At 44.0% G+C, this 25,050-nt stretch overlaps 2 protein-coding genes across 4 annotated transcripts in view; one reads left to right on the top strand and one right to left on the bottom strand.

Annotated features, from left to right (window-relative positions):
* The window catches only part of LOC106577760 (GRB10-interacting GYF protein 1-like), a 36,520-nt gene extending 13,195 nt beyond the window's left edge, over nucleotides 1–23,325 (bottom strand). Inside the window, exons 1-21 of one of the 3 annotated variants that reach the window (XM_014156082.3) lie at nucleotides 23,098–23,325; nucleotides 18,744–19,303; nucleotides 18,489–18,552; nucleotides 17,756–17,885; nucleotides 11,900–11,995; nucleotides 11,593–11,710; nucleotides 9,316–9,427; nucleotides 8,616–8,833; nucleotides 8,261–8,472; nucleotides 6,494–6,599; nucleotides 6,111–6,323; nucleotides 5,772–5,932; nucleotides 5,363–5,522; nucleotides 4,877–5,094; nucleotides 4,336–4,439; nucleotides 4,063–4,163; nucleotides 3,764–3,837; nucleotides 3,420–3,557; nucleotides 3,029–3,226; nucleotides 2,490–2,692; nucleotides 1,461–1,627 (exon numbers count right to left, since the gene is read on the bottom strand). In XM_014156082.3, coding sequence (XP_014011557.2) covers nucleotides 1,461–1,627; nucleotides 2,490–2,692; nucleotides 3,029–3,226; nucleotides 3,420–3,557; nucleotides 3,764–3,837; nucleotides 4,063–4,163; nucleotides 4,336–4,439; nucleotides 4,877–5,094; nucleotides 5,363–5,522; nucleotides 5,772–5,932; nucleotides 6,111–6,323; nucleotides 6,494–6,599; nucleotides 8,261–8,472; nucleotides 8,616–8,833; nucleotides 9,316–9,427; nucleotides 11,593–11,710; nucleotides 11,900–11,995; nucleotides 17,756–17,885; nucleotides 18,489–18,523 — 2,764 coding nt within the window. In that variant the 5' untranslated portion in view covers nucleotides 18,524–18,552; nucleotides 18,744–19,303; nucleotides 23,098–23,325. The remainder of the gene's footprint in view (nucleotides 1–1,460; nucleotides 1,628–2,489; nucleotides 2,693–3,028; nucleotides 3,227–3,419; nucleotides 3,558–3,763; nucleotides 3,838–4,062; nucleotides 4,164–4,335; nucleotides 4,440–4,876; nucleotides 5,095–5,362; nucleotides 5,523–5,771; nucleotides 5,933–6,110; nucleotides 6,324–6,493; nucleotides 6,600–8,260; nucleotides 8,473–8,615; nucleotides 8,834–9,315; nucleotides 9,428–11,592; nucleotides 11,711–11,899; nucleotides 11,996–17,755; nucleotides 17,886–18,488; nucleotides 18,553–18,743; nucleotides 19,304–23,097) is intronic. The other 2 variants (XM_014156085.3, XM_014156083.3) reach the window with 2 other exon arrangements.
* Nucleotides 23,326–23,794: 469 nt separating this feature from the next.
* LOC106577764 (ribonuclease P protein subunit p20) lies at nucleotides 23,795–24,903 on the top strand. The gene has a single exon (XM_014156091.3). The coding sequence runs from the start codon at nucleotides 23,891–23,893 to the stop codon at nucleotides 24,263–24,265; it is 375 nt and encodes a 124-aa protein (XP_014011566.3). The 5' UTR covers nucleotides 23,795–23,890; the 3' UTR covers nucleotides 24,266–24,903.
* The last annotated feature ends 147 nt before the right edge of the window (nucleotides 24,904–25,050 follow it).

Raw genomic sequence — 25,050 nt, 5'->3', positions numbered from 1 at the left:
AGCACCAAAGTACGTTCATCTCTAGGAGACAGAACGCGTCTCCTTCCTGAGCGGTATGACGGCTGTGTGGTCCCATGGTGTTTATACTTGTGTACGATTGTTTAAAAAAAGATGACCGTGGTACCTTCAGGCATTTGGAAATTGCTCCCAAGGATGAACCAGACTTGTGGAGGTCTACAATAATTTTTCTGAGGTCTTGGCTGATTTCATTTGATTTTCCCATGATGTCAAGCAAAGAGGCACTGAGTTTGAAGGTAGGCCTTGAAATACATCCACAGGTACACCTCCAATTGACTCAAATGATGTCAATTAGCCTATAAGAAGCTTCTAAAGCCATGACATAATTTTATGGAATTTCACAATCTGTTTAATGGCACAGTCAACTTAGTGTATGTAAACTTCTGACCCACTGGAATTGTGATACAGTGAATTATAAGAGAAATCATTTTTCTGTAAACAATTGTTGGAAAAATTACTTTTGTCATACACAAAGTAGATGTCCTAACCGACTTGCCAAAACTATAGTTTGTTCACAAAAAAATGTGTGGAGTGATTGTAAAATGACTTTTAATGACTCCAACCTAAGTGTTTGTAAACTTCAGACTTCAACTATAAGTGTATGTAAACTTCCGACTTGACCTAGTATTAAGCCATTAGGCTACATCTGAGCCGCTTCAATATTGGTATCTATTAGGACAAAATTATTATTTCACTGTAGCCTAACCAATGACCTGAAGGTCAACATATTAGGTCTATGGCAATGTCGATTAACTTGCTACTTCATGTTTAATAATTGTAGTTATTTTAATTGGTTGAATAATTTAATTGTACTTGAAGCTCAATTCCTGCCTTCCATTAGGCTGCAATGATTTGTTGAGCAATTACTTAAACCGTTGTCATCCTGTCCTAATTTTTAGGTGACGTTGATATTATAGTTTACACATACTGAAGAAACGCAGAACTTACATAAACATTGCATGCAAAATAGCGAAGAGAAGACACTTATGATTGCATCATGGCGAACATTAAAAACACAATAGGCTACAGAACACTTCTCTCGAAAGGAAAGACGTCCTGTGTAACAATTTTTTTCAAGATGACTTTGAAAAGCCATAAATCATTTAAGAGCTACAGTGAGCTCTTCAGGCTATATTCTGGAGTCTTTTTCAGCACAGGACAGCTCCTGTAACGACACGGTTAAGTTGCACTTTGTAACAAGTGCACTGCGTGGCCTTTTGGAAAACAGGTGCGATGTCGTCGACCGTTATTCACACGATGCATCGTTCAAAACGCTCGTAAGCCTACTTTCGATCGCTCATCGGGAAACCAGGCCCAGGGTGGAGGATTGAGTGATATAGGAGGAGCGCTGAACTATTGATTGTTCTATAAGGACAGGGGGTGTGGAGAAGGAAGCGAGTTAATATCAAGAGAGAGGAACTCTGACAAACAGCATAGACTACCGTCCAGTGGAGAGGAGGTGTTGTTGGCTTGGGTGTTGAGGGCGTGCAGCATCTGTTCACACCAGGTGGTGAACCCGTCCTGAGGCGTCTTGATGCCCTGCAGCAGCTTCAGCAGTTTGTCCTCCTCATCCGTACGTTGCTTCCTACAGCTCAGCATATACTGCTCACTACAGGGAGGGAAGAGAGGGACACAAAAGACACAGAAAAGAGAGAGAGGTTTAACATTTAAATATACAGACACATACCTGGACACACACTCAACATGTACGACTCACTGCAGTCGGAGGGGAAAGAGGTACAGGTTAAATACACTTTACACAATAAGGGCTGGTTCCCCTTAGACTAAAAAGCATTTTCAATAGAGAATCTCCACTGAGCAACCCTTTATGTAAACACACTAGGACCATTTACTGTTCATAGGGACAGGTGAGTGAAAGTTTACACTCAAAACCCACACACCTAATACGTAGCTAGTATAGACAGACAGAACACCAAACATTAGGAACACCTCGAGTTGCACCCCCTACTGCCCTCAGAACAGCCTCCATTCGTCAGGGCATGTACTCTACAAGGTGTCAAAAGCGTTCCACAGGGATGATGGCCCATGTTGTCTCCAATGTTTCTGACAGTTGTGTCAAGTTGGCTCGATGTCCTTTGGGTGGTGGACCATTCTTGACAAAAACAGGAAACTGGTGTGGGAAAAACCCAGCAGCGTTGCAGTTCTTGACACACTCAAACCTGTGCGCCTGGCACCTACTACCATACCCCATTCAAAGGCACTTAAATCTTTTGCCTTGCCCATTCACCCTCTGAATGGCACACATACACAATCCATGTCTCAATTGTCTCAAAGCTTAAAAGTCCGTATTTAACCTGTCTCCTCCCCTTCATCTACACTGATTGAAGTGGATTTAACAAGTGACATCAATAAGGGATCATAGCTTTCACCTGGATTCCCGTGGTCAGCCTGTCATGGAAAGAGCAGGTGTTCTTAATGTTTCGTACAGTCAGTGTGTCTGTTGTCAGTACCTGAGTGAGGGGCTGCTGCGGCTGTTCTTCAGTCCCTGCATGCTGCTACTTCTGGTCTGGTTCTTCACCGCCTCGTCCCACAGACCCATGCCGCCCCCAGCCTTACCCTCCATCCCCCCTCCGCCTCCCCAAAGGCCCCCCGTGACAGCACCTCTGTCCCCCCACTGACCCATGGAGGAACCCCCCATTGACAGGCCTTGGTGCTGAGGTGAGAGAAAGGAGACGGAACATCAATATTAGAACAGAGTGGATAGGAAACCAACAGAAAAGCACCAAATGTAATACACTAATGCATTGTATCGTTCACAGCCACTCACTGTGAGTGCTGCGTGGGAGTGTCAGCACTCTCTCATTTTCCCCCATTTGTGGATGACGTGTCTGTGCTCACACAGTCCCTCTCTTGCTATTTGAGTTGGCTTTCTTAGGCAAAGTGAACATGGGTAATCCCATAAATTCTGAAGAACACGTACGTGTGTGTGAATGCTATTACGTATGCTATTCTGCCGTCTGTGTGTGTGTGTCTTTTAGTAACTACTTACACGTTCTCTCTGCTGCTGCTGGGCTCTCTGCTGCTGTTTAAGAAGCCTCTCTGCCTCCTGCATGTCAAGCAGACTGAGGCCCTTGGCCCCTGACTTGTTGAGACCCCCAGTGCCCCAGCCAGACCCCACCCCGGAGCCTGAGCCCTGCTGGGGGGCCTGCTGGAGCAGCTTCATGATCAGCTCCTGCTGCTGGCGACACTGGAGGAAGACACACACAGTATGAGGGTACGGTACAACATAAGATGGAAACACACTTGCCATAACACACACACGTCACATACACACAGCCAACACTCGCCGAGACAGCAATCACACTACCGCCTCATCACAATTGCCCTTTGTGAGATAAATAAATCTAGATAAAGTAATTCTCCTCCTCCGTCTCGCTCACCTGTTTGCGTCTGAAGATCTCCTCCTCCTCCCTCCTCTTCTGCTCCTCCTGCTGCCTCCTCTTCTCTTCCCTCCTCTTGCGCTGTTCCTCCTCCTCGCGCTTCGCCCTGAGTTCAGCTTCTCTCCTCTCCTGCTGGAGCTGACCAGGGGTCAGGGGGCAAAGGTCATGGGGGTCAGGGTGGAATACAGATCGCTTTGTTTTCAAAGAGCGAGTTCAAAATGAAAAAGGGGCAAAAGGAATGTTTTGGACTGTACTGTCCATATGGGTTCTACTCTACTAGACAGAGTTATTCCATTTTGACAAGTGCTACTAGATTCCCACAGCCAGAGGGCGCCAGCACTCACCTTCTGAAGCTGTTCGAGAGTTGGACCCTGAGTTGAAGAATTCATTGTTAAGTCCCATAAACTGGCTTCACCGCCTGATTGGACAGAAGAGAGTGTTGCAGTCATTCCACACTATAATGTAGCATATATACTAGAGGTTGATCGATTATGAATTTTCAACACCGATACCGATTATTGGAGGACCAAAAAAGCCGATACCGATTAATCGGCCGATACACCGATATATATACGAAATAATTGGCCATGTCGATTTAAAAAAAAAATCGGTCGACCTCTAATATATATGGGTGTGTGTGTACCTGATTGCTGTGAAGCTGAGGTATGCATGTCCCACATGGACCCTGTATCTGGCACTGACATCGACCTGTTCACCGAAGGCAAAATACCCTGCTCTCCGCACCTAGGACAGAAAAGCAAGAGACTTATAAGACATGGAAAAATAAAGAGAAAATATGGGAGACATTCCTGTGCCCATAGGTCAACCCAGCTCTCACTCAATCATTTTCACTTTTTGTTGTTGTTTCTTAGTTTCAAATTCCATCTTCCACACAAACGTCATGTGTAATTCACACCTGCTGATGAGCTGGAATAGCTGCTGCTGCTGCTGGAGCTGTTGATAGAGGACTGCTGCTGCCTGCTCCTGCTGCTTCTTCAGACGGTCCTGATCCATGCTACCCTGAGAGGAGAAGGTAAGGAACAAACAGGATAAACACAGGGGCAATCACACACACAGATCGGAATTAAAAAACACACGAGCGTACGCAACAGTAAATCTTATACAACAAAACTAGAGCAAACCCTACAATTCTACACACACGCACTAGAACCGGCTTCCAGGTCCCACAGTTGAGTTACAGGGCACTAGAGCATTGAGAACGCATGACTAAGTCACTTTGGAGAAAAGCGTCTGCTGAAGGGCTTAGATTATTACTATAACAGCACTGCTCTAAAAATAAACAAGAAACTCATTCAAGGCAGTAAACCTTCACTACTCTACATTCCACAGTCCATAAACCACAACAACATTGTGTTTCCCCTCCAGCAAACTCCACATACACCCCCCCCCCCACACACACACACAAACCCCCCCCTATCCACAGCTCTTTCACTCACAGCAGACCCCCGGGGCGGTAGAGGTTGAGGGCGTGGCGGTGGAGATCTCACCAGCAGGGGCGGCGGGGAGGGCCCAGGGGCGAAAGGCACGCGTCCCCACATCTTGATGACGTCACCCAGCGGCTGGAAGCCCTCGTCACAGCCCCTCTTCACCAGCAGAGACATGGAGAAGTAGCCCGCCTGGAACCACTCGCACATCTCCAGGGTGGTGAATGGACCTGGGGGGAGAGGTGGTGGGAGAGTAGAGGGAGGGGGAGATATAACAAAAAAAGAAAGTGAACGAAAGAAGATAAAGGAGAGAAAAAAAAGAGGGCGAGACAGAGGATGATGTGAGGAGAAAGAGGCTGAGAAGAGGTAGCAGAGTTGAGAGGTGCAACTTGTTGCCTAGGTATGTGCCATTTCCTGTGTGTGTGGTTTTGTACATGTCCATATGATTGTGTGTCTGCCCACATGTAGACCTATGCATCTCTGTATGGGTGCGTGTACCCTGGATCTCTGCCTGGGGGTCCTTGTAGAACCACTTCATGGCAGCGTCGTGGGAGAGGGGCAGGGCGGAGGCTGTGTTTCTGCTCTCCTGCAGCGTCTGAGTGAAACTCTCCTCCTCCAGAGACGTGTCCTGCAGGGACGCCACCATCTTCTCTGCCTCCTGCACACAGAGGAAGACACACAGGATGGTTCATTAAACATCGACAACACTTATCTGGGCTGTGCTCTTACCAAAGGTTCTTCCAAAACAACTAGCACCTTAACCAGAAATATTACTACGTACTGAGACTAGTGTTTCAGACCATCAATTGTCTTACACCAAACCAAAAGAAGAGATTCTCAATTAGCATTTTAGTCCAGAACTAGGCTTAAAATGTGTCCAGGAAACCAGCCCCAGTACTGTTCGTACCTGTTGCAGGTGCTTCATGCCCTCGTCGTCCTCAGTGTCACCCCCCGGTGGCAGGGAGAGATGGTTAGCAGCAGAGGAGGAGGGAGGGGGTGAAGGCAGACTGGAGGTGGTGCTGGGGCTCTGTTGGGTGGTGGAGGACCCTGCTGGAGAGCCCTCGAGAACTGCAACAAAATCAGAGCATGTCGGTGAAGAGCACTTGATGTGCTCACGGTTTATATATGTATCTGTATGGTTTTGGTTTTTTCATGTACTGCTAAAATAAATGTACATGTTACTTAATTTACATTTCATTAGCGATAGTCTTATGACTGTCTCTCTGTCACAGTGTGTATGTAGTACCTTCACTTGGCATCTTGCTGGCCTTGACAGGGACAGGAACAGGGACAGGGTGGCTGTTGGCCATCTGAGAGGCCTCCAGCTCAGCCACGGTGAGGGACAGCTGGGGCATGGGGGGGTTGAGAGCCAGAGCGGGAGGGGCAGAGAGGGGGCCAGGGGGAGAGGAGGAGGAGGAGGAGGAAGAGGGACTGGTACCAGCGGATTCCTTTACATCGACTGGAGAGAGGAGAAAAAGTCCAGTAAATATTTGTTTTTTTCTGGTTTTTTTTTTAGAAAGAATAGACAATATGTAAAAACAATCGTAAACCTTGATACCATGAGGCGATTGAGGTAAAGATATCAATTAAACAGTAAATTAAGGTAAGAAAGAGTGCAGTTCCCCTCACCTCTCTGTCCTCCATTCATGATCCTCTTCATGTCAGAAAGACTCTCCCCCTCTTCTTCCTCCTCCTCTTCTATTCCCTGGAAGTCAAATTCATCCTCCTTTCCTCCCTTCCGACGGAGAGAGAGAGAGAGAGAGAGAGAGAGAGAGAGAGAGAGAGAGAGAGAAGACAGAGACACGGAGAGAGTGAGAGTTACGATTTTCTAATCAATCATTAGGTGTCAACGACCAACTGAATTCAGAGAATAACTAGATGACGGGGAAACAGAAAGATGGGCATATTTGTAGACAACAACCTTGCACGCACGCACGCACGCACTTAACCTCTTGGGGCTAGGTGGGACGCTAGCGTGCCACCCGTGGTGCACTCCATCAACAGCAGGTGCATTTCAAGAGCGGCAAATTTGAATCCAAATAAATGTCAAAATTCAAATTTTTCAAAAATACAACTATGTTACACCATTTGAAAGATAAACATCTCCTTAATCTAACCACGTTTTACGATTTCAAAAAGGTTTTACGGCGAAAGCATAAATTTAGAGTATGTTAGGACAGTACATTTACAAGAGTTGTGTGTAATGTTTTGTCAAGTCAAAGACAGGGTCACCAAAACCATAAAACCAGCTAAAATGATGCACTAACCTTTTACAATCTCCATCAGATGACACTCCTAGGACATTATGTTAGACAATGCATGCATTTTTAGTTCTATCAAGTTGATATTTATATCCAAAAACAGCGTTTTACTATGGCATTGATGTTGAGGAAATCGTTTCCCTCCAATAACCGGCAGTCAAGTCAGCGTCACAAATTAAATAATTAAAATTAGAAAACATTGGTAAAATATTATATTGTCATTTAAAGAATTATAGATTTACATCTTTTGAACGCAATCAACTTGCCAGATTTAAAAATAACCTTACTGGGAAATCACACTTTGCAATAATCTGAGCACTGCGCCCGGAAAAATACGCGTTGCGATACAGACTAGACGTCATGTTGGGGAGATCTAAAATCGAAAATACTATGTAAATAATCCATTACCTTTGATTCTCTTCATCAGATGTCACTTCCAGGTATCACAGGTCCATAACGAATGTAGTTTTGTTCAAAAAAGCTCATCATTTATGTCCAAAAATCTCCGTCTCGTTAGCACATGATGTAAGCCAGCCGGACTTCTCGTCATGAACGAGGGGAAAAAATATATTTCCGTTCGTTCAAACATGTCAAACGTTGTATAGCATAAATCATTAGGGCCTTTTTTAACCAGAACATGAATAATATTCAAGGTGGACGAATGCATACTCTTTTATAACGTATTGGAACGAGGGTACCCAACATGAACTAGCGCGCCAGGTGTCTAATGGGACATCAACGTTCCATGGCTCTTGTTCGGTCAGATCTCCCTCCAGAAGACTCAAAACACTTTGTAAAGGCTGGTGACATCTAGTGGAAGCAATAGGAAGTGCCAAAATATTCCTAAACCCCTGTGTTTTTCAATGGGATAGGTTTAAAGTCAATACAACACATCAGGTATCCACTTCCTGTCAGAAAATGTCTCAGGGTTTTGCCTGCCAAATGAGTTCTGTTATACTCACAGACACCATTCAAACAGTTTTGGAAACTTTAGAGTGTTTTCTATCCATATATAATAAGTATATGCATATTCTAGTTACTGGGTAGGATTAGTAACCAGATTAAATCGGGTACATTTTTTTTATCCAGACGTGCAAATGCTGCCCCCTAGACCCAACAGGTTAACACACACTACCTTGGATATGGGTAGGAAGGCTCCGGAAGCGTCGAAGGTGCCCATCTCTCCTTCTTCATCAGTGCACCACTCAGGCAGTCCGTCTCTGTCGTCCTCTAACCCCTCGCTGCCGGCCCGCCTGCGACCCCCGCTGAAGTCAAACTCAAACTTCCTGCGACGCCCCTCAACCTGACTGTCGTGCTCCCGCCAGCCTGCTGACTTTGGACCTCCATCTGAAAGAAAGAGGAGGGAGAGAAATAGACAGAGAGAGAGGGGGGGGGGGAGAATTCCATGAGCGATACAATCAGCAACATCAACATTTTCTCTTACAACTAAACTGACATGAAAAATAATGTGTTTGCATAGAACTTCCTACCATCTAATCTCCGTGCTCCGGCCAGTCTCCAGCTGCCCCCGGGGTCGGCCCCTTCCTCCTCCTCCTCCTGCTCCTCTCGGAGGCTACGCCAGTTCTCACTGTCCGACCGCGTGTAGTCCTTCCTCGGTACACCAGGCACAGGGACACCAGTCGCCTCCTCGAAGCCAACACGTACCCCCTCCCTGGCACGCACAGGCTTCTCAAAACGCCTCTCGCCCCTGGGGAAAGAGGGAGGGAGACAAGGGAGGAAAGAGAGGTCAGGAATGATGACTGGATCGACTCACTTGCCTCTACAGAAGTGGTTCCTTTTCCATTCTGGGGACCACCAAATCACCATCAAAAGCTCGAGGACTACCATTGGCCAAGAACTGGATATTTTTGTATTTATTATTAAATATCTTGACGGTCAAATTGAGTCCATTTTAGCAGTGAATGTAATAAATTAAAGGCCTATTATTATTATTAAACAATTTGCATTGTGAAAAGTAAAATTCCTTATAATACCATTAATACTCCCAACTGTTATTACATTTTCTTTTTACATTTTCTTTTTTTTGGACCACCGGAGGTACCCTCGCAGATGGTTCGCGGACCACAGGTTGGAAACCACTAGTCTACAGTGTTTAATTACAAATATCTTTCGTTCATATCCTCAAGCCTAACTAATTCAGACTTAAAAGCAATAATACGCGTTTTTTACCTGTCGTCCCAGCTCTGGCTGCGGTGGATCTCTCTGGCTCCACGGCCGAAGCCTGCCTCTCCCTCCTCAATACTTCTTTGGTAGAATCCTCCACTCTCGCCTCGACCTCGCCCTGGAAAAAGAACACACACAATGAAAATCACACAAACATTCCAAATGTAACTTCCTCCACTGCACCAGACCGGACACACAAGATTCATATGCAAACAATGCCGTGTAAGCACATAAGTACTGTGCGTTTAACAAGGTACAAGTACATACAGTGCATTCAGAAAGTATTCAGACCCCTTGACTTTTTCAACATTTTGTTACATTACAGCTTTATTCTAAAACTGATTAAATTGTTTTTTTTTGCTTCAATCTACACACAATACCCCATAATGACAAAGCAAAAACAGGCTTATAGAAATGTTAGCAAATTTATTTAAAATAAAAAAAACAGAAATATCACATTTGCGTAAGTATTCAGACCCATTCCTCAGTACTTTGTTGAAGCACCTTTGGCAGCGATCAAAGCCTTGAGTCTTCTTGGGTATGACGCAACAAGCTTGGCACACCTGTATTTGGGGAGTTTCTTCCATTCTTCTCTGCAGATCCTCTCAAGCTCTGTCAGGTTGGATGAGTGCACAGCTATTTCCAGGTCTCTCCAGAGATGTTTGAGCGGGTTAAAGACCAGGCTCTGGCTGGCCCACAAAAACATTCAGAGCTTTGTTCCAAAGCCACTCTGGCTTTGTCTGGGCTGTGTGCTTAGGGTCATTGTCCTGTTGGAAGGTGAACCTTCGCCCCAGTCTAAGGTCCTGAGCAGGTTTTCATCAAGGATCTCTGTACTATGCTCCATTCATCTTTCCCTCGATCCTGATTAGTCTCCCACTCCCTGTTGCTGAAAAATATCCCCACAGCATGTTGCCACCACCATGCTTCACCATAGGGATGTTGCCAGGTTTCCTCCAGACGTGACGCATGGCATTCAGGCCAAAGAGTTCAATCTTGGTTTTATCAGACCTGAGAATCTCGTTTCTCATGGCCAGAGTCCTTTAGGTGCCTTTTGGCAAACTCAGAGCGGGCTGTCATGTGCCTTTTACTGAGGCGTGGCTTCCGTCTTGCCACTCTACCATAAAGGCCTGATTTGTGGCGTGCTGCAGAGATGGGAGAACCTTCCAGAAGGACAAACATCTCCACACGGGAACTCCAGAGCTCTGTCAGAGTGACCATCGGGTTCTTGGTCACCTCCCTGACCAAGGCCCTTCTCCCCAGATTGCTCAGTTTGGCTGTGCGGCCAGCTCTAGGAAGAGTCTTGGTGGTTCCAAACTTCTTCCATTTAAGAACGATGGAGGCCACTGTGTTCTTGGGGACCATCAATTCTGCAGACATTTTTTGGTAACCTTCCCCAGATCTCTGCCGACACAATCCTGTCTCGGAGCTCTACGGACAATTACTTTGACGTCATGGCTTGGTTTTTGCTCTGACATGCACGATCAACTGTGGGACCTTACATAGACAGGTTTGTGCCTTTCCAAGTCATGTCCTATCAATTGAATTTACCACAGATGGACTCCAATCAAGTTGTAGAAACATCTCAAGGATGATCAATGGAAACAGGATCCACCTGTGTTAAAGGGTCTGAATACTTAGGTAAATGTTGTTAATTTATAATACATTTTCCCAAAATTCTAAAAACCTATTTTCGCTTTGTCATTATGAGGTAGTGTGTGTAAATTGATGAGGATTTTTATTTTTATTTAATCCATTTTAGAATAAGGCTGCAATGTAGCAAAACAAGGAAAAAGTCAAGGGCTCTGAACACTTTCCGAATGCACTGTAAGTACTGTGCGTTTAACAAGGTTACATAAGCAAGGCAGTCTAAGACAGTTGTGTCCTGACAAATGGACTATTTGGACAGGGCCAAGAGGAATCACAGATATCAGATGAGGTCACACAAGCAAAAGTCTGGCTTAAATAAGTCTGGCTTTTCCTTTCCCTAGACTGAAATTGTTATGGCTTGAGCTCATTGCTCCTGTGATTATGTGTTCTGGGTAAAAGTTGCCCTTAGGCACAGATCTAGGATCAGCTTACCCTCCTGTGCTTCTACATCTGCATTGCTTGCTGTTTGGGGTTTTAGGCTGGGTTTCTGTATAAGCACATTGTGACATCTGCTGATGTAAAAAGGGGTTTATAATTACATTTGATTGATAAATCCTAACCTTAATCATTAGTGGCAAAACGCAGAACTGATCTTCGATCAGTGTCTAGGGAGCAATTATTGATATTGTGTCTCACCTCGGCCTCCTCCTCGCGTGGTGCCTCTGCCTCGGGCCACGCCTGCTGGGGCAACACCCCCTCCTTTACCCATGAGCCTCAGCACAGCCACACTGTTCACAGACATTGAGAAGTTCCTCTGGTAGGAGAGAATGAAAGAATGTCAGCAGAATGTCAGTTGGGTGTGATCAAGTATGTGTCTCTCAGACAGAGATAAAATAGATTTGAGTGTTTAGCAGCTTGTATGACCAGCAGTTTGAGACAGGTGTGTGTGTGTGTGTGTGTGTGTGTGTGTGTGTGTGCGTGTGCGCGTGTGCGTGTGTCCAACCTGCTCCTCCTCAGTGAGAGGCTCCAGTGCCAGCGGCTGCATGGGCTCATCTTGCAGAATAGAAGCAAACTCCTTATCCTGCATGTCCTCCGGGGCCTGGACACAACAAGAGAACACAACAGCAACACAATGTAAACAAACAACTTAATATGGGGAAGTTTACAACACAAAACACTTTAGAATTGTAGCATAACCTCACATGAAATCAGTCATACCACCATTACATGTCATATTTCACAATTACGGCAGGTTGCAGGGCTCAAGTTAAGCGTACTCCTGGACTTAAATGCATAAGTAGCAGTAGTAGCAGCAGAAGTAGAAGTAGTAGCAGAAGTAGTAGCAGCAGTAGGAAAAAAAAGATACACCAGATAGGTGCAGAGAAATGTGTTGTTTTACAGGGCCAGCCATAGTAGTACAACGCCCTGGTGTTAATTTGGGTTAAGTGCCTTACTCATGGGCACATCGACAAAATGTTCACCTTGTTGGCTCCAGTATTCGAACCAGCTACCTTTTGGTTACTGACTCAATGCTCTAACTGCCAAGTTACCTGACACCCTAATAGCAGTAGTAGAAACAGCAGCAACAGCAGTAGTATCGGTAGTAGCAACAGCAGCAGCAGTAGTAGTAGTAGTAGCAGCTGCATTAGCAACAGCAGCAGTAGTAGCAATACCGCAACAGAAGCAGCAGTAGTAGCTGTAGAAACAGCAGCAGTAGAAGTAACATTCAAACCGGCTACCTTTCGGTTACTTGTCCAAAGCTCTAAGCGCTAAGCTAATAGTAGTAGTAGCAACAGCAGCAGCAGAAACAGCAGCAGCAGAAACAGCAGCAGCAGTAGTATTTTGGTATTTCATTAGCATTCCCATTAGCTGTTGCAAAAGCAGCAGCTACTCTTCCTGGGGTCCACACAAAACATGAAACACGACATAATACAGAACATTAATAGACAAGAACAGCTCAAGGACAGAACTACATAATTTTTTTAAAAAGGCCACGTAGACTACATATCAATGCATACACAAACTAACTAGGTCAAATAGGGGAGGAGGCGCTGTGTCGTGAGGTGTAGTAGCAACAGTAGTAAAAAAGTAGTAGTAGCAATAGCAGTACTACTAGTAGTAGTAGCAACAGTAGTAGTAGAAACAACATTCGAAACAGCTACCTTTTGATTTCTGGTCCAATGCTCTAACTGCTAAGCTAACTGACACCCTAATAATAGTAGTAGTAGTAGTAGTAGTAGTAGTAGTAGTAGTAGCAGCAACAGTAATAAAAAAAGTAGTAGCAACAGCAGCAGTAATAGTAGAAAAGTAGCTGCAGCAAAAGTAACAGTAGTAGAAAAGTAGCAGCAGCAACAGTAGTAGTAGTAGAAAAGTAGTAGCAGCAACAGTAGTAGGTAGTAGAAAAGTAGTAGCAGCAACAGTAGTAGGTAGTAGAAAAGTAGTAGCAGCAACAGTAGTAGGTAGTAGAAAAGTAGTAGCAGCAACAGTAGTAGGTAGTAGAAAAGTAGTAGCAGCAACAGTAGTAGGTAGTAGAAAAGTAGTAGCAGCAACAGTAGTAGGTAGTAGAAAAGTAGTAGCAGCAACAGTAGTAGGTAGTAGAAAAGTAGTAGCAGCAACAGTAGTAGGTAGTAGAAAAGTAGTAGCAGCAACAGTAGTAGGTAGTAGAAAAGTAGTAGCAGCAAAAGTAGTAGGTAGTAGAAAAGTAGTAGCAGCAACAGCAGTAGGTAGTAGAAAAGTAGTAGCAGCAACAGCAGTAATAGTAGAAAAGTAGCTGCAGCAACAGTAGCAGTAGTAGAAAAGTAGCAGCAGCAACAGTAGCAGAAAAAGTAGCAGCAGCAACAGCAGCAGTAGTAAAAAAGTAGCTGCAGCAACAGTAGCAGTAGCAGAAAAGTAGCAGCAGCAACAGTAGCAGTAGAAAAGTAGTAGCAGCAACAGTAGCAGTAGAAAAGTAGTAGCAGCAACAGTAGTAGTAGTGACAGTAGCAACAGTAGTAGTGACAGTAGCAACAGTAGTAGTAGTAGCAGCAACAGTAGCAGTAGTAGAAAAGTAGCTGCAGCAACAGTAGCAGAAAAGTAGCTGCAGCAACAGTAGCAGTAGTAGAAAAGTAGCTGCAGCAACAGTAGTAGAAAAGTAGCTGCAGCAACAGTAGCAGTAGTAGAAAAGTAGCTGCAGCAACAGCAGCAGCAGTAATAAAGTAGCAACAGCAGCAGAAGTAAAAAAGTAGCAGCAGCAACAGTAGCAGTAGTAAAAAAGTAGCAGCAGCAACAGTAGCAGCAGTAGAAAAGTAGCAGCAGCAACAGCAGCAGTAGAAAAGTAGCAGCAGCAACAGCAGCAGTAGAAAAGTAGCAGCAGCAACAGCAGCAGTAGAAAAGTAGCAGCAGCAACAGCAGTAGCAGTAGTCGTAGTAGCAGCAGCAAGAGTAGTAGTAGTAGCAACAGTAGTAGTAGCAAGAGTAGTAGTAGCAACAGTAGTAGTAGTAGCAGCAAGAGTAGCAGTAGCAACAGTAGCAGTAGCAACAGTAGCAACAGTAGTAGTAGTAGCAGCAGCAGCAAGAGTAGTAGTAGTAGCAACAGTATTAGTAGCAACAGTAGCAACAGTAGCAACAGCAATAGTAGCAAAAGTAGTAGCAGCAGCAAGAGTAGTAGTAGTAGCAGCAACAGTAGCAGCAGCAGTAGCAGCAGCAGCAGCAGCAGCAGCAGTAGCAGTGACAGTAGCAGCGACAGTAGCAGTGACAGTAGCAGTGACAGTAGCAGCAGCGACAGCAGCAGCAGCGACAGTAGCAGCAGCAACAGTAGCAACAGCAACAGTAGCAACAGTAGTAGTAGCAACAGTAGTAGTAACAGTAGCAGCAAAAGTAGTAGCAACAGTAGTAGTAGCGACAGTAGCAACAGTAGTAGTAGCAGCAGCAGCAAGAGTAGTAGTAGTAGTAGTAGCAGCGACAGTAGTAGCAGCGACAGTAGCAGCAGCGACAGTAGCAGCAGCGACAGTAGCAGCAGCGACAGTAGCAGCAGCGAGCAGTAGCAGCAGCAGTAGCAGTAGCAGCAGCAGTAGCAGTAGCAGCAGCAACAGTAGTCGTAACAGCAACAGTAGCAGCAGTAGCAGCAGTAGTAGTGACAGCAGCAGCAGTAGTAGTGACAGTAGCAGCAAGTAGTAGTGACAGCAGCAACAGTAGTAGTGACAGTAATAGCAACAGTAGTAGTGACAGTAGCAACAGTAGTAGTGACAGTAGCAACAGTAGTAGTGGTAGTAGCAACAGTAGTAGTAGTAGCAACAGTAGTAGTAGTAGCGACAGTAGTAGTAGTAGCGACAGTAGTAGCAGCGACAGTAGTAGTAGCGACAGTAGTAGTAGCGTCGCAGCGACAGTAGTAGTAGCGACAGTAGTAGTAGCGACAGTAGTAGTAGCGACAGTAGTAGTAGCGACAGTAGTAGTAGCGACAGTAGTAGTAGCGACAGTAGTAGTAGCGACAGTAGTAGTAGCAACAGTAGTAGTAGCAACAGTAGTAGTAGCAACAGTAGTAGTAGCAACAGTAGTAGTAGCAACAGTAGTAGTAGCAACAGTAGCAGCAAGAGTAGTAGTAGTAGCAGCAACAGTAGTAGTAGCAGTAGGGATGAAATGGTTACCGGTTTCACAATAAACCACGGTAAAATTCCCAGCGATTGGTATTACCGTTTCAAATTTTAATTATCATTAAAACGAACGGTGTAAATTGTCCAGCATCAACCAAAGTTAGCAACAGTCTGACGCAGGCGCAGCCTGCAAAGTGGTTTTTGTTTTGTGTGAAAACATGGTGGAAGGCAGTGACAGCGCTCTGGAGATTTTTCAGCCTTCTAAGAGGACCAAATCTAAAGTGCGGTCGTATTTTGGGTTTTACATGAGTGCTGAGGGAAACTTAAATCAAAGATGGTCACCCTGTCTGTCGAACATGCAACAACAAAATCGCTGCGAAAGGGGGCAACCACCACCCACTACTTTATAGCAAATGCAAGATAAGTTAACTTTTAGCTCAATGCATGATGTGGTTTGTCAGTCTAACTTGCTAATAGCTTGTCAATAATGTAAACTGAAGCTTTCAGTGTTACCTACCGTAATTTCAGGACTATTAAGCGCACCTGAATATAAGCCGCACCCACTGAATTTTAAAAAAAATATTATTTTGAACATAAATAAGCCGCACATGTCTATAAGCCGCAGGTGCCTACCAGTACATTGAAACAAATGAACTTTACACAGGCTTTAACGAAACACGGCTTGTAACAAAAATAAATAGGCTTTAACGAAACATGGCTTGTAACAAAAAATAAAAAATTAGCAGTAAGCTTTAGTTGTCTTTTTGCACTGAGTCAATTCCTCACGCTGCTGTTTCCAACGTCTTATCATCGACTCATTAAGACCAAGCTCCCGTGCAGCAGCTCCATTTCCTTTTCCAACAGCCAGATCAATCGCCTTCAACTTGAAAGCTGCATCATATGCATTTCTCCGTGTCTTTGCCATGATGAGGGTGACAAAATGACTACCGTAATCAGAATGATGGGAAGTTTGAGAGCGCTCAATTTAATCTAAATAGTAAACAAAAAAGTTGTTTGACCTTAACCCGTTCGGCAATTTCATTGGTCTAATGAAAGCTTCACGCCGCCAAAAAACTGAGCACGTCACAGAATGTTTTTTTGGAGAAAAAAAAAATTGAAAGCGGGAAAAATCCATATATTAGCCGCGTCATTGTTTAAGCCGCGGGGTTCAAAGCGTGGGAAAAAAGTTGCGGCTTATAGTCCGGAATTTACGGTACTCTTGTAAAAACACTACACATTATTCTGCTGCTGTATGAGTCGTGTGTCTGCAGATTATTCGCCCATTGCACACGATAACACGTTATGTAGTTTAGTCAACCAACCAACATATTTTGTTCATTTAAAATCCGTCAAGACGTCGACTTGGTTGTTAAAGTGTTCCAACAGGAGAAACACTATATACTCCTATACAAGACTCCTGTATTTATGTCAATTGTTGGGCTCATTGCAATTACTATCACTGTCTTCTTAAGACTCATTTGTATTTATGTAAATTGTGCATGCGGTCATCGCATATACTCAAATGCAATCCAGAAGATAGACTGTGTGTGTGTGTGAATAATAAATTATAATGTAACACCAATAATAATAATAAAGTCACTATTCCCTTGTTTACAGTGTGCAGCAGGCAAACCCAGTGATGCTACTGGTCCCTCCTCTACAATTGTGACAGACACTCGAGGAAGCATTTAAAAAGGCAGGCTGCTTATGTACCCACATCAAAAAATTCTCATGCCCTCACTGCAGCCCTTTCCTAATACATTGCAAAGGACATGATGCCATTTCTTATTTTAATGTTTATGCACACAAAAAGTGCTGCTAATTGTATTTGTTGTTTGTTGGTTTTAAATATTAAACTTGGTGAAATGATTTCAGTATATCAGTACTTATTGAACATTTCCAGCACATTTTAACAATACCGCGATAATACTGATAACCGTGATAATTTTGGTCACTATAATCGTGATATGAAATTTTCAGACCATTTCATCTCCAAGTAGCCACAGCAGCAGCCGCGGTAGCCACAGCAGCAGCCGCGGTAGCCACAGCAGCAGCCGCGGTAGCCACAGCAGCAGCCGCGGTAGCCACAGCAGCAGCCGCGGTAGCCACAGCAGCAGCCGCGGTAGCCACAGCAGCAGCAACAGTAGCCACAGCAGCAGCAACAGTAGCCACAGCAGCAGCAACAGTAGCCACAGCAGCAGCAACAGTAGCCACAGCAGCAACAGACTTCATCTTGACCTTTGTAACCACCTATTTCATAAGACTGAGCACCGTGTGGCTTCCTCCAGCTCACCTTGTTCTCTTTGATATAAAGTGCTAACATCTCCTCTCGGCCGTAGCGATACTCGGCCAGCTTGTACTTTGGCATGGCGGGGGAAGGAGGGGGGGACGTCACACTCCCCCCACTGGATAGTGCACGGAGCCTGGGGGGGGGGGGGGGACGACAGTCAACACACATTCACACTCAGATTACGTCACAACTCACTTCTTGGCAAACACCACAAACGTATAATAGTAACCTCATTTACAATCTGAGCATTTAATTGAAAAATGTCTTAGAAAATACTAGATTCTAAGACCTGCTGTCACAAACAATAGCTCTATTTTACAAACTTTCGGGATACAAAGCCACCACCCCATATCCAGCCAGTACTTTTGAAGAAAAGGGAAGGAAAGTGGAAAAAGGCATCGAATGTGTGTGTGCACTGCTGCATGCAAACGTTACGTTGGTGGGTGGAGTGATCTGGTGGTTGGCGGAGCACCAAGATGCACACGGCACAGCAGCCAGCAGTCCATTAGAGGTGACCAGCCACTGGCCGCCTACCAATCCAAGGCCTACGCCTCCCTCCCGCCTCACATTAATCTCTACACAAACATTTACTGAGGGCTCAGCACCCAGGAGAGGAAATGGACAGAATAGAAGTAGAAGAAGAGGACGAGGAGGGTAAGGGAAGGAGTCCGGATCAACAGTGGTAAGGATGGAGTAGCAAGAGCGGTGAGAGAGGAAGAGAAGTAGATTGAGTTACCATTCGGGGCCGAAGTTAAGTGTCTCAGCAGTCATATTCCTTACGTCTTTATAGAGCTGAGTATCTAGAGAAAAGTGCAAGAAAAGGATGCATCTGTCAGTGACACACCAACTAACACACAGCATGCATGCTTGGTCACACCGACAAACACGTGTGCACACGCATACAGGCAGTATAATCACACCAACTAGGCGTAGCATTTTCCAGACAAGAACACCCCCCACCCCCCCACCCACACACGCACTTTGCTCTTACCCTGTCCAGAAGATCGGACCAGGCTGGATCAGGCTAGGACTGGCTTAGTTAGGCTTAGGTGAGAAGGCTGAGTGGTGCTTATTTAGCTGTGATCACAGAGCTCCCCAAAACACACAGAGATAGAGAATAGCTGCCTGTTTCAAGTGTGTATAGGGGATAGAGTGCTGGTTCGGGTAAGAGAACAGTTTGGAAGAAGCCTCTGCTCACAGCCGAAAAAAGTAGTACAAATAAAAAACAAGAACAAAGAAATTGGAATAAACTGTCAAGTCAATAACAATGAAACAAACAAAATAAAACACTGTCGATAGTAACAATAATGATTGGACGACAACAGCAGTAATATCACACTTAAAAAAATAAAGATCCTTCTCGATTTAAATCTAAACGCAGGGAAGAAAACAGGCTGCTGGAACAGCTGCCAGGAACAGACGCGACTCTCTCCCTCCTCCTCTCCCTCTCTTCCCTCTCCTTCTGTCGTTCTCTCTCCAACTGAAACGTGGCTTGACCGAGACTCTCCAGGTGAGGACACCTTTGATTCCTGACCACCTCCCTTCAAACTGCTGCAAAACAAGAAAAAGAAGTGAATAATAGCAAGTGCTGCTACTCTCTTATTATCTATTCATAGTCACTTTAATAACTCTACCTACATGTCCATATTACCTCAATTACCTCGACACTGATGCCCCTGCACATTGACTCTACCGGTACCCCGTTTATAGCCCCGCTATTGTTATTTACTGATGCTCTTTAATCATTTGTTATCCTTATCTCTTACTTTTTGGGGGGTATTTTCTTGAAACTGCATTGTTGGTTAAGCGCTCGTAAGTAAGCCTTTCACTGTAAGGTGAAACCTGTTGTATTTGTCGCATGTGCCGAATATAATTTGATTTGAAAATAAATTAACCCACACAAATAGACACAGGGACAGAAGAGTAAGAAACACACACCCAGTCACTGTTTGGCAGACAGCCTTCTAATTGGATTCTTGTTTTGCCTTAAAACTAGTGATGCACCAATATGACATTTTTGTCCGATATCCGATATTTTCCTTGCCAAAAAACCTGATAGCGATAACCGATATTTAAAGTTTTTGCGGCCTTTTAAGCATTCTAGTAAAGTTAAATAGTTAACACACACACGGACGCAGCGGTCTAAGGCACTGCATCTCAGTGCAAGAGGCGTCACTACAGTCCCTGGTTCGAATCCAGGCTGTATCACATCCGGCCATGATTGGGAGTCCCATAGTGAGGCACACAATTGGCCCAGCGTCGCCCAGGTTTGGCCGCCATTTTAAATAAGAATTTGTTCTTAAATGACTTGCCTAGTTAAATAAAAGGTTACACACACTGACCAAAAAGTTATTTTGTCAGCATTTACGTATGTCCCCATTACCAGTAAAACATAATCAAAACCTATTTCTTTCACTTACTTGCTGTGCTGTTTAGTTGTTCATTTGTTCAGTCGTTTCATTCTCAACCAGGATTTCTGTGGAACGCCGTTTGGTTCTTTGCATGTCAAAAAAAATACTATTTAACACTATTTGACGTGTCAAATAAGCTTGTTGACCAATCAGGACCTGCATGACTGCAAGTCACAATAATTGAAACATGTTCATACATTTTTTACCTAGTTATTACACATTGATTATACCATCACTTGTATTTCATATGTCAAAACGATTCATCGATACGTATGCTATGATGCTGGTAAAGTTGTCTCGCACACCTACAGTGCTGGTCATTAAAAAAAAGCTAGCTAGCTCATGGATGCAAACAATGTTCTTCCCCAAAAACATAGCTAAACGAAAATCTGATTCAGTAGCTATAGTTAGCTATATAGCTAGGTGTCATCATCTTATTTGAATAATGGTGGTCGGACCCATCTATGTGAAGCTGGCCACAATAGTGGACTTTGCGGTTAGCCTGCAAAATAAAAGTATTCCATAATTATACAATTTGTATTCATTCGCATCACTGTCAATGACACACTTTTATTTTGAAAGCAAACTGCAAATTCCACTATTGTGCCTAATCCTTAATGTGGCAAGCTTCACAACACATAACCCGGTCCGGTCGAGCCTCACCAGCCAGATGAAGCTAGCTGGCTGCTTATAACATTAGCTTTTGTCAACAGGGTTAAGTAGCTGGCTAGCTATTTATTTTCATGAACTGATGTTCATTTTCAATAGGCGAACAAGTGGCAACCTAGCTAATACTTACTCACAAGGATTCCTAAATCACTGCAAAGAATAATGAAAATGACTGCAGTTTTTACTGGTCATTGTTTTCAGGCTGGTTGTATTGGTGCTAGCTAGGTATCAAGCTAAAGCTAGCTACCCCAGAAGTTGCGGTCAAACAAATTATGCTTTATTACCAACGCGGTATTGTAAACACATAGTTGGTGGCTGGTGTTTGCTTGTTTGCTGACTTTTCTGTAGAGCTTTGACAATGCTACTGTATCTTTTTTGACACGCACAGACCCAAACAGCGTTCAATAGTACGTATGTCGTGAAGGTAATAGCAGTGACGCTATTAATGTGTAACTCCGGTAGGACAACATCGGAACAATTCCGATATGTTCACCGATATATCGTGCATCCCTACCTAAAACATTTTTTTAAAGCAGATTGGAATGCTTAGTGAGTGTTGATTGGTAAACTTCTTAAAGCATTTGACATTTTCAGGATTTCTTTTTCTGTATAATATGACAGCTACTGTACTCTAGCTGAAGAACATACGCACATCTAGGTACTTTCCGCAGGTGCGGGAGTTGTAGGCAAACTCATGGAAAACGATGCACAGCTACTGTACTCTAGCCTTCCACCATGAGCATGCATCTGTGTTCCTATGTGTATTTTTTCCTCACACAAATTAATAGTCAACAGTGCAAGACCTTTGCCGTCAATAATAATTAACTTAAGTTTCAATTTAAACAGAAATTGAGCCCCAGCGACTAATACAATTATGATGTCACACACTTACAAAAAAACTGCACCAGTTGGAGACAGAACCTGAAAACACAATGGCAACAACAATATCCAAGGAACAGAATGCCAACCCCAGGCTTTGCGGTAAAAACAGACAACCAACAGTCAGACACCTAGGCTATGGGCTTGTAGTGCTGTCCCCATAGAATTAGAATTCATAGAATGCCATAGTCTGAGGGGCTTAGCACAATCTGATCAGGTGATTCTAATTCTATGGCTTCTCCTCTTCCTAGAGATGCCCAGTTATGCATAGGTGGACTTTTGCACATAAACACAGAATCATATTATTTATTACACGCGCGTAATTACGTCAGTTTCTTTTTGAGCAGATTTCGCCATGGGCTTTGATACGGGAACCTGGCTCACGCCCAGGAGGCAGCCCCGCTTCCAAATCGAATTTAATCAGCCGATGCAAAACTTGCCTACGCGGCCACCCCGGTGAGATTAATCGAACCCCCTCACTGTTTGAGTTAAGAGGGCGCTCCTCCCACACCGTGTTTGCCCGTTCAAGTCACAGACCATATACTAGTGCCCCGCGGCTCAGAATAATCGAATCTGTCCAATATTAGCCTACAGTAAACAACATGGCCAACCGGTGTCCGATTGGTCGGTTCTGTAACGACAATTACCTAGCAGGATTCCGGTGTTATTTTAAGAAAAATAAAGTGATAATATCAGCTTGTTACTGCCTTTAATGTCAGATAATTTATAAATAGTTTCCTTAAAGTTTAACCATTATGGAAATTACTTATTTGAGTTACTACAGTATCCCGCTTGTTTGGAATTCGAGTAGCAACTAGTTAGCTAACATTACCGGCGTTGTGGGGCCATGTAGGAACGTTAACAAGGCTCGAGTCAAAAACGCAATTTGAAAATGAACTGGACAATCGCTTTTAGCTAAAATGTTAACTACCTGGGTAACTTATCATTGAACACTGATTTCTCCAGCTAATCATATTTAGATTACATAACACTTACACTGTGTATCTTTAGCCGTGTAAGGCCTTGGGTTTACGTCCAAGGTTCAAATGACACGAGATATGGCGAAGAGGGGCGGAGTGCCCGCCGTGTGTTAATCGCGCTCCCCCCTCGTCAATCCGCCGCCCAAGCTACAACTAACCTTACCTCGCTGCTTACTTTGGCCTTCCACAACCTGAGCAAAACAAACCAATAAAACAGCAATGGTAATCGATAAAAAACACTCTACAACGGCTCGCTCACAGCCCTATCTTCTTAAACAAGATAATTTAGCTAGGCATTCGACTCGTGTTTGCGTGTGCCCTCTCATATTTAAGTGATTTGCCAGCTAAATCAAGCGGCTAGCAAACTAACTAGCTACTATATGTGACACTAACAACCATAGCTTACCTTACTGAAGCAATGTTGTTTATTTTTCAAATACGTTATTTTTGTGTACAATCTTCATTCATTCAATATTTTGTGAATGATTAAAAATATTGTATGTATTATTTCCCCCCTCTCCTACGGTCACTGCGTGTTGATGTCTTGTCGGCTCGCTACTCTTGTTGTTTGTGTTTTCAGAGAAAGATGGCCGTTCTACTCGCACCACGTGACTTTACATTGACTTGCGTTACTAGTGGTTGTTGACCAGTGTTTAGGTATATCGGTATACTATTGTAAGATGAATCACCCCGTTTGCACAGCATGTATAACTTAGCATACACAACATGTATAATTCTTGTCAATTTGGTTGAAGCTAATAACGCCTTTTTTAAGTGCTCGCAAGTGGTTGTAGTGGGTCCGTAATCGATCCACATACGAAACACCGCACTGTGCATCGCTTATTAGGCAGCCGAAAGTGAGCGTTATATCTGCTTCACTATCCGCTGCCTAGGCTATAATGCACGCGTGTTGTTTACATGGGGGGCTGCGCCTGCAAATTTGTAACAGATAACTATCGCACCGATTCAATCGAACCATTTGATTTGAAAAGTCACTCTGGTCAGACTGCAACGTTGTTTTAATTTCTCGAGCAGTCAGAGGGTGGCGCAATATTACTTTTAATAATTCCCTGTTGGAGGAGAACGTTGTCATTATGAAATGATTACTTCCGGGGCACCTCTGTTTCCGGACGTTCATAGTCAGGTTGAAAGTCTCCAGCACGATAGACGAAAAATAAGAATAATTTGGTACGGCGGTGATGATGGACCCCATAGAGTACACCCTACGCAAGCGTCTCCCCAGGAAGCTGCCCAAGCGCCGCAACGACGTGTACGTCAACATGAAGACAGACTTCCGGGCCCAGCTGGCCCGCTGCCAAAAGCTGCTGGAAGGAGGAGGCCACGGAGAGATCTGTGTCCACGGTCTGGGCCTGGCCATCAACAGGGCCATCAACATTGCCCTGCAGCTCCAGGCCAGTAGCCAGGGGGCGCTACAGCTGGCAGCCAACACGTCTACAGTGGAGCTGGTGGACGATATGGAGCCTGAGGACCCTGACGAGGTGGGGGAACCCATGGCGCGCTCCCGGAATAACTCTGCTATTCATATCAATGTGTTCTACCCAGACCCACAGTGACCCAAAACACAACTATCGTCCCTAGCTTGGATATGGCTAACTACCTCCATTGATGTGTCTGTAATATCGTACTGATGGAGTCTAGTCATATCAGGGGTACACTTATTCCATCCACCTGCAGTGGTTAAAACTGACAGTGTTGTTTAGATGCAGGGAGAATTATCTATGAACTATTGGAATCTCTTTCTCAGTTTTGTTACATATTTTGTCATGCATGATGTCAGTCAGAGTAGTGTATTTGTCAGTATCAAGAGTGTGTTGTTTCATTGCATCGTCATTTCCAGACAATCCCTTACTGCCTGAAACAAACTCCCATAGGAAATGGGACAGACCACACACCAACTCATGCAAGCTACAATACACCTGTTCCACATGTGGGAATATGTTTAATCTCTGAAAAGGTTGTGGATTTGAATCTTTCATAAAATGTATTTGTTACACGTTTTTTGTTTCTTGTGATAACACTGAATATTATTTGACCATGGGAAATAAGTAATATTTCAGTCATTTCTGGTCAAATTTAAGTTTACAAACTAAGTCTGGGCATGAGACATGCCAATCATGTGTTTTACATACCGATTCCATACATTCAAATCTAGCTCTGTCGAAGAGTCAATAAATGTTTATTTTTTATTTGACTTTTGGCCACATTTTGTTTTTTAGCTTCAGTATTTGAACATGTATATACAGTATTTATTGTATATTTTCAATCAAATTTTTTTATGTGCCATAAAATAAAATTAGAAAAGTACTGAAGTTAATAAAACATTAAAGTGCAAAACTAT

This window comes from Salmo salar, chromosome 18 (assembly GCF_965601325.2).
Source record: "Salmo salar chromosome 18, fSalSal1, whole genome shotgun sequence".
Classification (NCBI taxonomy): Eukaryota; Metazoa; Chordata; class Actinopteri; order Salmoniformes; family Salmonidae; genus Salmo; species Salmo salar.
Note: the sequence above shows the minus strand (reverse complement) of the source record. Positions and strands in the feature narration are given on the sequence as shown.

Coding starts and splice junctions, on each gene's coding strand:
- LOC106577764 (XM_014156091.3), top strand. CDS start 23,891: ATGATGGACCCCATAGAGTACACCCTACGCAAGCGTCTCCCCAGGAAG.